Source organism: Salvelinus namaycush, chromosome 10 (assembly GCF_016432855.1).
Source record: "Salvelinus namaycush isolate Seneca chromosome 10, SaNama_1.0, whole genome shotgun sequence".
NCBI lineage: Eukaryota > Metazoa > Chordata > Actinopteri > Salmoniformes > Salmonidae > Salvelinus > Salvelinus namaycush.
The window spans coordinates 15,823,374-15,837,811 of record NC_052316.1 but is presented as its reverse complement, the minus strand read 5'-3'; the positions used below and the strand labels follow the sequence as shown (position 1 = coordinate 15,837,811).

General features: G+C 44.1%; 1 protein-coding gene across 1 annotated transcript; it reads left to right on the top strand.

Moving 5' to 3' along the window:
• Window positions 1-10,578: 10,578 nt before the first annotated feature.
• tssk6 (testis-specific serine kinase 6) lies at window positions 10,579-11,382 on the top strand. Its single transcript, XM_039001866.1, has one exon. The coding sequence runs from the start codon at window positions 10,579-10,581 to the stop codon at window positions 11,380-11,382; it is 804 nt and encodes a 267-aa protein (XP_038857794.1).
• The last annotated feature ends 3,056 nt before the right edge of the window (window positions 11,383-14,438 follow it).

Here is a 14,438-nt window from a genome sequence, read left to right as displayed (position 1 = left end):
TGTACACATGCTAGCTAGCTAATTAGCTAGATCAACACACATTGGACAGAAGACACGTCGCTGTTCGAACATTCAGGACAAATTCCAGCCCTTGCTGACATTGAAGTAAGGTTCTGAATGAAAGGTGCAAAAAAGGCTTTTCAGGAAGTTTAAAAGATGTATTTTCCAAACATTGAAAATAGTCATTTTTTGGGATGTTGAAAATACATATTTTCCGGACGTTAAAAATGTGTTTTCCAGATGTTGAAATCAGGTTCATTTTCAGTTCTGAATTAAATGTTGAAAATACTTTTTCTACTTTTTTTTATTTTACTGTACTCTGCTGTGCTCTACTGCAGTGGTTCTCAACCCTCTCCTCGGGGACTCCCAGAAGTTTCACAATTTTGCTGTAACTTTGAACTAGCTATTCAAGAGAATGAGGATTAGTTGACAAGTTTAAATCAGGTGTGCTAGCTCTGGAATAGATAAATTACATGGAATGGCCTGGGGTCCCATTGGAGAGGTTTGAGAACTACTACTCTACTGTGCTGTGCTCCAAACTTGTGAAACATAGATATCTATGATTGGTTCAGATTTGGTCCGAGCCAGACCAACCTTGAGTTGGCTCAAACAAAGTTTGGTTCGGAACAAGTCTCAGAATGTCCTTGAGTGGCCCAGCCGGAGCCCAAACTTGAACCCAATCGAACATCTCTGGAGAGACCTGAAAATAGCTGTGCAGCGATGCTCCCCATCCAACCTGACAGACCATGTTAGTAAAACAAGTGTTTCTTAGCTTATGTCAATATTACACAGGTAAGCTAACAGTTGCAGTTATCAGGAATGGAGACAGGCTTTATAAGACATCTATATATGAGTGACTGTGTCCAACAACCCACCAACCTGTTATGTTGGGAATCTACTGACCCCAAAATAATTAAAAAAATATATATATTAATACACAGTTCAACTGGAGATTTACTGGACAGACAAGAAGCAATACATTTTCGATCTTCTCCCACCACTTCAAATCTTTAATTCATAAATTGCACAAGAGAGATAATCAGGTGCTGTGATCACTGTTGTTGTTGTTACACAGTTATCAACGGGATTTCCTATCTAGATAATTGTGAAATCTATGGGGCAAACCTCAACTGAGAGTACTGAGTTTATGTTTACTGAATACATGATTAAATATGGTCAAATTTTTGTTGAAATGGAATAATGCAAAGGGACAATGTTTTAATCAAAACTGAACCAAAAGACATTCAACTTCAGGCCCAGGTTAAACTCTGGTCTTCTTCTGGAGTACAAGACTCGTTGGAAAACGATCCCCTGTTATACACCATTATAAATCTGAAGTACGTAAAAAGAAAATCAGAGACCTCCCTAAAATAGCCCTGGGTAAGCTAGAACGTTCCTGTGCTCACCGTGCTGGAATTTGGCCTCCTGTTGTCATGGAGATGGGAAAAAAATAGGGTGGGGGGGAGGTCGCTCCCAATCTGTATCACACTGTTCCCCTTACTGCTTCTTCACACCTCTCTATGCTACACACACACACTTCAGTCCTGCCCACTCTCTCTTATACCCTCGTGACGGTACTATGCATTCCACTCTCAGGAAGATATGGAGCTAACATAACATGCTGGAGCTGAGAAAACATATTTCACCGAGGGAGCTGCTCGTACCCTCCACAAGGGTTGTTACGCAGGCAGTAGCCTGAGTAAATACTGCCAAGCTTTATCCTGAGCCCTTGGCATCATCAAAGGGACAAGGAGCTGCTCTCATTGGTCCTGCCTGTCCTGTTAACCCTACCTATCACTATGCGTAATGTTAGCAGGGGTCCATGCACATACTCAGGTACCAAAACGTATACACTACTACTCATACCGTATTCATGCTAATGATCAAGGAAAAGGGGGTTATACTGCACTTCTTCCTCTCCAAGAACTGATTCAGTCACTACAGCAAGAAATGTGATATCTAGTCTGCAAGTTTCCATGGAACCAATATATAATGCTATTTCAAGTATCCCACCTTATCAATATACGAAGAGAGGGTGAAAGGGAATATTACATTTGTTATTTTTGGTTGGAAGGCACTTCTAAGCTCTGTGAAATCGTCCCAGGCTCTGCACATTATAATGTACTTTGCCTCTTGAAAGTGGAATAATGAGGAGGACACTGATTGGTAGAGGACAGAGAGCAACAACAATGGAGAGAGTATTGGGGAAGGAGAGGGTATTTTCTCAAGGGCATCACAATCACATTACATTTTCCAGGATGCGAAGAGCCTGTACTGAGTTTTTTTCTTCCATCACAAACAATCTCTCTGATTCCCACTCCTCCCCTCTCCAGCTCTACCTGTCCCCCGCAGCACACACACTCTCTCTCTTCATTACAAAGACTTAGCCTCTACTGACGCTTATTAGAGGGGTTCGGAAGAGAAGAGAATCTGTCCATCTTACTTATCCTGCTGAGTAGCCTTTTACTTCCTTAATCACCTTCTTACACCCCCCCCCCCCCCCCCCCGGTTTTACAGATTGTCAAATAATGGAAATCTACAGGCAACAACCAAATTATAATCTAGCCTATTGCATCGGCGCACACTCTCAAATATATATATATACACGCACACACATAGCCATACCTACCAGGCTAGCTCAGTGTGTCCACAGAGAATACACACAGGTGTTTTGGCCAGGGCATCATTAAAAAAATCTGATATTTAGAGGTCAGATAAACAAGATTTTTCTCAGTCATTTAAATAATCTAAAACAAATGTTTGCCTTTTTGAACAAGCTCATTTGTACAGAGAAAGCGTTTTCCCTGTCCTTTTCTCATTCTCTCTTTCTCCCTGCCACCCTCCCTCCCTCTTTCTCTCTCGTGCTTTCTCATTCTCTCTTTCTCCCTCCCACCCTCTCTCTCACTCATTCTCTTTTTCTACTGCATTGAAAGCCTGGACACCCTGCTGAATGAAGCTTTGGGTCTAATATAAACCAGACTCAGCAGTGTTCTGTCAAGGGTAGCTAAAGAAGACAGGAACTATCCAGAATTTAAACATTCATAAGAACAAAAGCTCCCATCTCAGCAAATGTTGGGCAGCTGTGTCCCTCATTCCACCCTACCCAGGGGACTGGGAACGGCTAGCTAGCTCTGCCCAGAATGGATGTACTGCTGTTGGCAAAGACAGTGTCCCTCTCCCTGTCTGCGGGTCTCTTAACCCTGCACACGATCAGCAAGTCACAGTAAACCAGAGACTGTATGAAAAACCAGATCAGAGAAGGCATCCTTTTTCTCTCCCGTAATTCAATTGAAGCCGGCCTATCTGCAGCTCCGCGCCCACCCACACCCTCACAGCCCACCTCCTCACCCCTCACACCCTCTCACTTCAAACACAATAAATCAAGTGCTTGTCACACCTAATTTGACTTTAATGGCCTGCAACCATTACAGATGATACATCATCCCTCTTTCTGAGTTTCGACCCTCCTTCCCTCCTCCTCAGTCTCCATTATTACGTTTGGAACCACCTATAAATAAACCCCTCAGCTCAGCCGCCCCTCAGTCACACAGAGAAATTGAGCTTTATAGCAGAGCTGCTGCCAATGTGGCAACGAACGGGAGGCAAGCCAGAGGAATAACAAATCAGGCCTTTGCTGCAGTCGAGACACATGGACAAGACAGACTGATGGACAGGCAGGCAAAGCTGTCTGGCACAGCAGTGTTACGCAGGTCGACTGGCTCTGACACACACAGAGAGAGAGAGACAGAGAACTAGCCCAGCTGATTACACTCCACTCTAAACAACATCTATCATTGCCATCACATATCCCTCCCATCCTCGTCGAAGATAGTTGCTATGACAATAACAGTTCCGGTGGTCAGGACTGTACAATGCTGGTCCGACCAATCAGAATCCATTCTCCAAGACTGTTTTGATCAGGGGGACTGGAATATGTTCTGGGTCGCCGTGGATTGATGTCAGTCTTGTCAGGAAACTGAAGGAGAGAGATGCTTCTGATAAACATGGAAAGTTTACCGGGGACAATTGTATAGTTAAACAGTACAAATACGACATACGCAGATTGATCAAGATGGCGAAACACAGGTATAGGGGAAAAGTGGAGGATCAAATCAGCGGGTCAGGCATGAGACGTATGTGGCGGGGACTTCTAACGATCACGGATTACAAAAAGATAGCCAGGTACGTTGCGGACACCAACACCACCCTACTGGACGAGCTTAACATATTCTTCTCATGCTTCGAGCAAAACAACTCTTCACTGCCGAGGAGAGCCCCCGAGGACAATGAGGGCTATGTGCTGATGGTCTCCACGGAGGACGTCTGAAAGTCACTGAAAAATGTTAACCCTCGCAAGACTGCTGGCCCAGATGGCATTCCTAGCTACACCCTCAGAGCATGTGCTGACCAGCTAGCTGTTGTGTTGTGTTTTCAGACATTTTCAATCTGTCTCTAGCTCAGGCCGTTATCCCCACCTGCTTCAAGTTGTTCACCGTCATCCCCGTGCCCAAGAAAGGGAAAGTAACTGAACGACTACCGACCCGTAGCACTCACTTCCGTCATCATGAAGTACTTCGAGAAGCTAGTCAAAGACCACATCATCTCCTCCCTCCCTGACACACTTGACCCTCTCCAATTCACCTACCGTCCCGACAGATCCACGGACTACGCAATAGCCATTGCACTGCACACTGCCCTCATCCACCTGATCAAAAAGAATGCATGTGAGGAAGCTCGACTACAGCTCAGCCTTCAATACCATAGTGCCCTCTAAGCTCACCACAAAGCTCACGGCCCTGAACTCCTCCCTATGCACTAGGTCCTGGACCTTAGGCAACATTACCTCCTCCACACTGATCCTCAACACCGGGCCCCACAAGGGTGCGTCCTCAGTCCCCTCCTGTACTCCCTGTATACCCACTGCGTGGCCTCGCACAGGTCCAACTCCATCAAGTTCGCTGACGACACGACAGTAGTTGGCCTGATTACCAACAACAACGAGATGACCTACAGGGAGGAGGCATTATGACCGTGTGGTGCTAGGTAAACAACCTCTCCCTTAACATCAGTAAAACAAAGGAGCTGATTGTGGACTTCAGGGGGAACCAGGCTGGGCACGCCTCCATCCTCCGAAGGGCTGAAATGGTCAAACCACACGGACACCAGGAGGATGAAGAAATTGGTGTTGCAGGAAGACCAGATGTTGCAGGAAGACCAAGAAGGTCATCAGGGACCCCAGCCACAGACTGTTCTCCCCGCTTCCATCACTCTGGCAGTATAGGAGTATCATGGTAAAAACTGAAAGACTAGCCAATAGCTTCTACCCCCAGATCATCAGGCTGCTGAATAACCACCCTAGTCATCAAAATGTTTACATTTGAGTCATTTAGCAAACACTCTTATCCAGAGTGACTTGCAGGAGCAATTAGGGTTAAATGTCTTGCTCAAGGGGACAGAGATTTGTTTCACCTAGCCAGCTCGGTGATTCAAACCAGTGACCTTTCAGTTACTGGCCCAACACTCTTAACCGCTACGCTACCTGCCGCCCCACTACCTGCTCCCCCTGTCCCCCTCCTGCACCCCAAGAACCCCCCCCCCCCCCCCCCCGCCGCTCCCCCTATGGAAATGTTTTCCCTGCCCTCAACTGACATTTTCCTTGCCCCCACTCCAATGGTAATTTATCATGTTACAGTTGTAAATACAGTGTGTATATTATTATTTCATTCACTTCCCTTTGACCTGCACTGTTGTAGCTCGGAGCTTAAGGTTTTCACTGTACCCTGCATTTATATCTGTAACCCTGTGCATGTAACTAATAAACTCTCCAAATCATCTTAGAATAATATATGTATGGATCCATCTCCCCATCAACATAAAAAATGGATGCATATGTAAAATATACATCACACACTACATAATGCAACCTATCCCTATGCATTATGAAGGGAGTTATTGGTGTTTGGTAAATAAACCACTTTCATCAGCATGGTTATGTGAGTGTCTGTTTCCCTGCAGTATACCTAAAGCCCAGAGGTAAGGACTATAAAAGCAGTGTAATCTGTTACTGGCATGGCTTCATATAGCTTAATTAACAGCGTTATCCTGCACAGGCAGCAAACAACCAGGGGAGATCAGTGAGACTGGAGCTCTCTCTCCAGGGTAATTCTCTACTCTATGAGGCTCACGTCTGGAAGGCAGTGGCACAGTGGCACTACAGGACTCATTACAATGAGTGTGTTAGAAAGAGTTGCAATTAGGTTTACCATAGGGGACATGGACAATGTTGAGACAACATTACTCTGAGGCTGAAAGACTGACACCAGTGAATGTGAGGATAATGTAAACCAACCTCACTAGTCTAGTTCATTACATGCTAATGCAGACAAAATGAATACAGCATGGCAAGTAATGCATATCAATCGGCTGTCAGCTACACTATATATACAAAAGCAGCCGTGAAGTGGTAGGCCACACAAGCTCACAGAACGGGACCACTGAAATGCGTAAATATCGTCTGTCCTCGGTTGCATCACTCACTACCGAGTTCCAAACTGCCTCTGGAAGCAACTTCAGCACAAGAACTGTTCGGTGGGAGCTTCATGAAATGGGTTTCCATGCCTGAGCAGCCGCACCCAAGCCTAAGATCACCATGTGCAATGCCAAGCGTCGGCTGGAGTGTTGTAAAGCTTGACGCAATTGGACTCTGGAGCACTGGAAACGTGTTCTCTGAAGTGATGAATCACGCTTCACCATCTGGCAGTACGACGGACGAATCTGGGTTTGGCGCTACCTGCCCCAATGCATAATGCCTTTTCTTGTTTCAGCATGACAATGCCCCCTTGCACAAAACGAGGTCCATACAGAAATATTTGTCAAGATTGGTGTGGAAGAACTTGACTGGCCTGCACAGAGCCCTGACCTCAACCCCTTCGAACACCTTTGGGATGAATTGGAACGCCGACTGCAAGCCAGGCCTAATCGCCCAACATCAGTGCCCAACTTCACTAATGCTCTTGTGGCTGAATGGAAGCAAGTCCCCGCAGCAATGTTCCAACATCTAGTGGAAAGCCTTCGCAGAAGAGTGGAGGCTGTTATAGCAGCAAAGGGGGGACCAACTCCATATTAATGACCATGATTTGGGAATGAGATGTTCGACCAGCAGGTGTCCACATACTTTCAGTCATGTAGTGTATCAGGCCAGTAGCGGCCAGTAGCGGACAGTGACAGACCAACCTCATATGTTTCATGCCAGGCTAATACATACAAATGAATACAAATAGAATGTCTGTTGGTAATGCATATGAATGAGCCATAGCTATCAAGGCTGGTGACAGTGTGACAGGCCTTCAGGACATAAAGACCGGACACAGGGGTGTGACAGTGACAGGGAGGGTAGAAATCTCCCCAGCATCCATACATTAAGCCTGTAATATCCCCATTGTGTTCTATCCAACACCATTGACCATGTTCCTCACTGACTGCATGGTGCTTAGATGCCAGTATGTGTCAGTCAGTGTGTGTGCGCATTTGTGTTAGTGTGTGTCTCTGCGTGTATGTGTCTATGTGCAGCGTGTGTTCGCGCAAGCCTGTATGTGAGGAGAAGCCCCTTCAAAACACCTATTTTGGCAGTGCTAAGCTGCCTCCTGCTCTATAGATAGAGGAACAAGACCTCTCTGTGTGGACTATGAGGACGTGGCTGAGTGCAACCTGCTGTGTTGCCAACCGCCAGGTACCATTGTCATGGTGTTATGTAATGGACTGATTAACTAACAGGGCCGATTTACAAGTGACGAAATGACATTAGGATGGCAGCAGGGACATGGTCAGCATAACAACACTGAATTACACATGAATAGCTGACTGAATCACAGAAACAGTCATTATAATTCAATCAGGCATCTTGATCCCGCTAAGGAGGAAAGAAGGAGGAGAGAGAATGGCCCTAGCTAGAACACACACAGCAGATTTTCTACGATGGATTTCTGTTTTTCTTGGGGGGGGGGGGGGGTTCCTTAGTCTCTGCCGGAGTCTAATCGATATCAACACCAGGTCGCAGTTGTAAATGAGAACTTGTTCTCAACTGGCCTATCTGATTAAATAAAGGTGAAATAAAAAATAAAATAAACATGTACTAAAAGCAATGTTCAAAGATCAATGTATGCAAATTGTCTTTAGAGAAACCATTTGATATTCATATATTCAAAACAATCCATATATTTATTCATTATAATGTAAATTATAGAATACATTATCCTAGGGGATTTGCTCATGCAACACCTCTATAGCCCTACCTATGCACTGTAGCCTAGGCATCCTCTGTGTCAAGTCACAATATGGAGCCAAAAGTTTGTGGACACACGTTTATCTTATCCATCATCATCTTTCATTCCAACACAGAGTGTAGGTAATTACAAATCAGCCTGGAACTTTGTCTTCTGTCTTAGACAGACAGGGGATCTCCGGCAGGTGATTACACATCCTGCTCCTCAACAGTACCTGACAGGCAGGCAGAAAAATCAAGCACCAGCAGGTGTCATTGCAGCCTTGATTTGAGCCCCTTATCTCTTTCTCAGACTGTCTTGTTTGCTCTCTCTTTCACACACACATGAGTTGGTGCGACAGGTTCCGTTATCTGTTGCATAAAAGTAAGGTGAATGAATGCAGCCGCTGGCAGGACTGCTCTGGACACCTGTCTCTACACAGAGAACCTCTCTGGATGGAAAAACTGCGTCACACACCCAACTTTATGTCTACAGCATAAAAACATGCACAAGAGCTCATACGCCATCAGCGATCAAAGGTCAGCTCATATTTATAAGCAGGATGTGCAAAACAGAGTTCACAAGCCATAATAAAAGTTGTAAACTACTGCCAGAGGGTATTGGAGAATTTAAGTGAATTGAGAGCAGGAATAGCTGTGTTGTCCTGATTTTGTTGGTGCCTACCTGAGATAGCGCAGGGGCTCGATGGTCTCCGCCGGTTCAGTCGAGCTGTGGTTCATCTTGTCAGCCTGGGAGGATTCAGCACAGAAGAAGAAGGGAAGAATGAGTTGCACTGCTTTACAGAATACACTCTCTCGTTCTCTCTCTCACTGCCTGCTATCTCCCACTCAGAACCTTCCTCTCTCTCTCTCTCTCTGATGAAACCGGCTAGCTGTTTGTATCAGTAGCCCTTCTCTAGAAGAGGCAGCCAATTAAGAGGCAGGGAGACACGGGAGTAGCCAGCTTATTGGCCCAGCCTCCGGTGAGTCATAGCAGCTCAGTCAGCCAGAAAGTGGCTGAACCAACAAACCCTCTGTGGAGAAACGGGAGCAGAGTGGGGAATGACTCAAAGCTCTGTAAGTGGCACTCACAGATAATAACAATGCCAGTCACTTTATAGAGGCAGGAAATGTATATGGATTTAGATAGCAAATATGTACAATTCTAATTATTCTGGCATTGAGCATAATATAACATTCACAAGGTCATATGTACGGTATATTCTAAAATACCAGATAAATGTATTGCATTTAATTCATTTATGGTTTCATCTGCATTGCCTGAAACTTTAAATAGAGGGGATTTGACATCAGGTTTAAATGTGTTTGAAGCATCAAAGAGAAGTTTTTAAAAAATTATGGGAAATCCCCAACAGCACACATACACACATTATGCATGCAAGTGTATGACACAGACACACGAACAACCTCCATAAGCAAAATTGAATACAGTACAGTTCATTCGCACAACTCTTGCCAATAGCTGCAGCTCCTAACTGGGTCATGTTAACAAACAATAGCTCACATTCTTCAGGAAAGGTCAGTGCTGCGCTCAACATTATAGCCTGTTTGTTCAGCGTTCTAGCAGGCCTGCTTTATGAAGTCTGCTCATTTTATGAACAATTGAAAGGTCCGTTTTTTTGGTCAGTTAGTAGAGTGGTGAGTGACAGGACAATGGGAGGACACTCTTCTGGAAACCAATTTTAAGGTACATTTAGATTGGACTACATCCTTTTTGTTCCTCCTATTGAGTTATGTAAACCCTTGTTAAAAATAATCCCCAAACAGCTGTACCAGTATATTGAGAGAGAGAGACGTGGATAAGGCGAAGGAAATTCTTGGTGCAGTCTGCCATCCTGAGGTCATATGAAGACATTACAGCCAACAGTATCCAATTATCGGAAGTCTACTCTAGATGATGGAATAGGACTGTCATTTTGTTTAATTTCATACAGCTAAATAGTCCAAATAAGGTGATAGAAATCTAGTTATTGTTCAGATACAATAAATCATAACAGGAATATAGTACTGTAAGAGAGGACTACAGTAGCCTAGGCCTGCCACTGAAGCTGAGCGACCCTCAGAATGCCGTCAGGATTTGTCACAATGTCGTCATAATGCAAGCGCTAACACGCCCGTGACCTTATCAATAAGTGTATCTAGTATATCACAACGTTGTCACCGCCACCTGAGAAACATCTTAACGTTCCTCAAATTGGTCGAAGAGCTTGTGACCACTCGGGGTTTATGCCCTGATGGAGCAGCAGCAGCAGGACAAATTTTGAAGAGCAGTAAGTCGGTTGCATACCTTTTTGAAAATGTACACAGAGAAAGTTCTGCGCGAGATGGGCTACAAGTTGGGAGCAACAATCGGCGAGGGAAGCTACTCCAAAGTGAAATTAGCCAGCTCCCAGAAACACAATTCTGAGGTGGCCATAAAAATTGTGGACCGCAAAAAGGCTCCCCACGACTTCGTCCACAAGTTTCTACCCAGGGAGCTGACACTTTTGAGGGGAGTGAGACATACCAATATTGTACATGTGCACGAATTCATCGAGGTTTGCAACGGCCGACTATACATAGTGATGGAGGCGGCAGCGACAGATCTTCTCCAAAAAATCCAAGAGGTCAATTCCATCCCCATAGCCCAGGCCAAGACCATGTTTTCCCAGATTGTCAGCGCTGTGAACTATCTCAATCAAAACAACATCGTCCATCGAGACATGAAATGTGAGAATGTGCTGCTGACTAGGGACAACCAGGTGAAGATCACAGACTTTGGTTTTGGGAGGTTTGCTATGGGCTACCCTGAGCTGAGCAGCACCTACTGTGGTTCAGCGGCCTACGCCCCACCGGAGGTACTCCTCGGAGTTCCATACGACCCTAAGAAATATGATGTGTGGAGCTTGGGTGTGATTCTCTATGTCATGGTCACTGGGTGTATGCCGTACGACGATTCCAATGTCAGCAAACTCCCGCGGGCTCAGCGCAAGGCCTTGGTCTACCCGGACGACGTCACCGTGGAAGAGCCATGCCAGCAGTTAATTGCCTATCTGATGCAGTTCAGCCCTTCTAACCGCCCAACAATCCAACAGGTGGCAGAGCAGTCTTGGTTGCAATAAGCAAGAGGCCAGGACAATGTGAGTGATTAAATCATGTGCAATTTAAAATCTCTTGGCTTTCGTTTGTTCCCCATGTAGGCTAATAAAAGTTATTAGCGGTCAGCTGCTGGAAATATTGTAGGTCTAGCCTATTGATAATATGCTATCCACATGTAGCCTATTCATCACAGACAGTGATTTTATAATCTCTCAAACAATATAATGGTATAAGTATACTCGGGAGACCAAAAACGCTGCAATCTAAAAGTAAAACAATCAATAGTTCGTTGGTCTGGCTACTTTGCCTAGCCTACTTTTTTCTGCCATTCATAATCAACACGCATGGAGCAACCCGTTCACTGATTAACTGTTAACCTGGTAACTGTCCTGTTGAAACAAAGTCTAATTCCATGGTAACAATATCTGGAGGTTCGTTTACACCTGTAAATCAAAAAGGATGACAGATGCACTGGCCACGTTGTCTACACAGGCACACGACACCCACAGCTTCAAAATGTCGAGCACAGAGTCGCAGGTCTCTTACCTTGAGCCAGAAACATGCTCATAAAGCGAACCCAAGAACGCACGGCAAGTGGAAAGATACTCTGCTTTGGAGCGGCATGACCAGACGGCCAACACGTACCTCTCCAAACTGGCGAGTATTTTACGCACACCTATGCGGTCTTACTATTGATGGAACATGTAGATTCTATATCATGCCTTTAGATCATATATGAATAGATGTGCTGCTGCACCTATTTGATGGATTTCCAAGATATCACGACAGTTGTACTGCCCTTTTCCATATACTGTTTGAAATGAACTAAGACCCAAACATCTGATCACTAAATCTATGGTAACTCTTGGGCAATTTCAATGACGTATGTGAGTGGTAAAACAAATACTAAATCCCTGATGACGTTTTATATGGCAGGACAATAAGCCTGATCATGTTATAATTAAACAAGGTAATTCAATTAGTTTTTGTATAGGCCTACAAAAATCATTAAAATAATTGTCAGGAAAAGTCATTCAAATCAACATTATACAATCTACAACAAAGCCTGGAATAAAAAGGAACGGGTTAAATTGTTTATTTTTTACTTGATAGAGCAAGAAAACAACTCTAAACAAATAGGAACATTTTTTTAGGGTGAGGCGCTACATGGTAAAGTGCTAGCACCCCAGATAAAACGGAATGGTGTTAGTCGTCAAACAGCAGCAGGCAGTAGTCAGGACAGCACACTAATGGCTGCTGCACCTGCAGCCTGGAACCAGAGATAGACAGAGGACTCATCTTTATATCTGTGCCATTATAGCGTCTGTTATCCTCAATGGTGCTGCCCATGCTATCTCCATTTTGAAGTAGTCAATTTATTTTCTTCACGATTAGCTGATCCCTCCTGATGACCCGGTTGGACATGTCACCAGGAGGGATTAGCCAATTAAGTTGGAAGTCCCACTGAGTTGACTACATTAAAATGGTGGAAGCCCTCAATGGCGCTGTGCATGCTAATACAGCCTTTTGGCGACTTAGAGGTCTCGATCATTCTCTATACCTGGAACGCAGGCCAAGGACCCCAACCATCATGGCTCTGAGCAGGGCTCCATAAGATGAACAGGCAAATCTCAAATGACACCCTATTCCCCATATACTGAACTGCTTTTACCCAAAGCCCTATTAAGTAGTCCACTATATGGCAAATATGTTAGAGATGAAAGCCCATTTATCTCTCTGAAATCTAATAATAGGGTAGGTATGAGAAGAAAAAAAGGACCAAATCTATAACAATGGGAGATCAGCCAAATAACTTGGTGGTTACAGAAAACAATGGGATTCATATGAAAAGGACAAGCTGGGGAGTTGCTGTATGAACCAGCACTTTATTAACACTTACGGTGTCTCATTGTTAACAAACACACTTGGTTTATCCGGAGGTCTGGAACACCACACACACTGCTATCAGTGTTAAACGTATTAATCAGGGGAAAGCATGTACTCCACATTTTTGAAAAAAAAAAAAAGAAATTGTGGCAGCACAAGATAGAACCTAAATTCAAAACATTGTTTGATCATTTCCTTTCAGTTTAATTTCTATTAGGCCACTGAACTGTTGTGTAGCTCTGAACCATGTTTGGATACAGAAGCTCGACCTCATAAGACCTCATACTGACACAGCACCGTCTTATTCCTTCTGAGAGGGAGCTTTGTAAGCATGGTGCATATTTCAACACTTTCTTACCCTGTACTGCAATACTGCTGGCCTTTCCACCAGATGGGCTAGCAAGCTAGCTAATTAAGGGATCTGACATAACTCACTCTCCCTTGTAAAAGAAAACACAAATACAAGTATAAATGTTTCTAGGGTTTCACATAACTACATTCTGAAAGCTGTCCAGCTTTTTAGACCAATGAATGGGTGCGCGTAGAAAACACTGGAAACAAGAAAATAATCTAAAGTGGAGATCCATTGGAACTGAGGGCATAAGCATACATCTTAACTAGTGACCCTATAAATATACCCAGAGACAGCATTTGTCTGTAAGAAAAGTAATGCCCCACAACCTGACTAAAAGCAAAATGGCTTCATAAAATGAAGTCCCTTTCCCCTCCCCTTTTGCATTTCAGAAAAAAGCACATCCTGTCCATTTTGACCACCAAGGGTTTATAAAAATAAAAAAAAGAGTAGAAAGGATCATTTGGGCTGCACTATTTCTTTGGAAGGCTCCATTTTTTGTTTTTTTTAAACCATTTACAAGAATAATCCTCACACAATGTGTTCCGTGTTTGTACATATTAAAAAGTTAAGTTAGTTACTTAATCCTTTTTCAGCTTAGAAAACAAAGTCTTTCAAAATGAAACACTAAACCAACAGATGTAAAACCACCTCAACAGTAACGTTACCTTTCAAACAAACAGAGACCTCCATGAAAGAGTCCAGTTCCAAAATAGAAGGGAGCAGAATCTTTTGACTTATAAAAAAAAACCAAAAATATTCTAACATTGAGCCATACAAAATAACCAGACACACTCCGGGCTGCTCCTCTGTTCTGCACACCGTCGGTTCAAAGACAAG

Bases quoted from the DNA above. Each gene is read 5' to 3' on its own strand.
- tssk6 (XM_039001866.1), top strand. From the start codon at position 10,579: ATGTACACAGAGAAAGTTCTGCGCGAGATGGGCTACAAGTTGGGAGCA.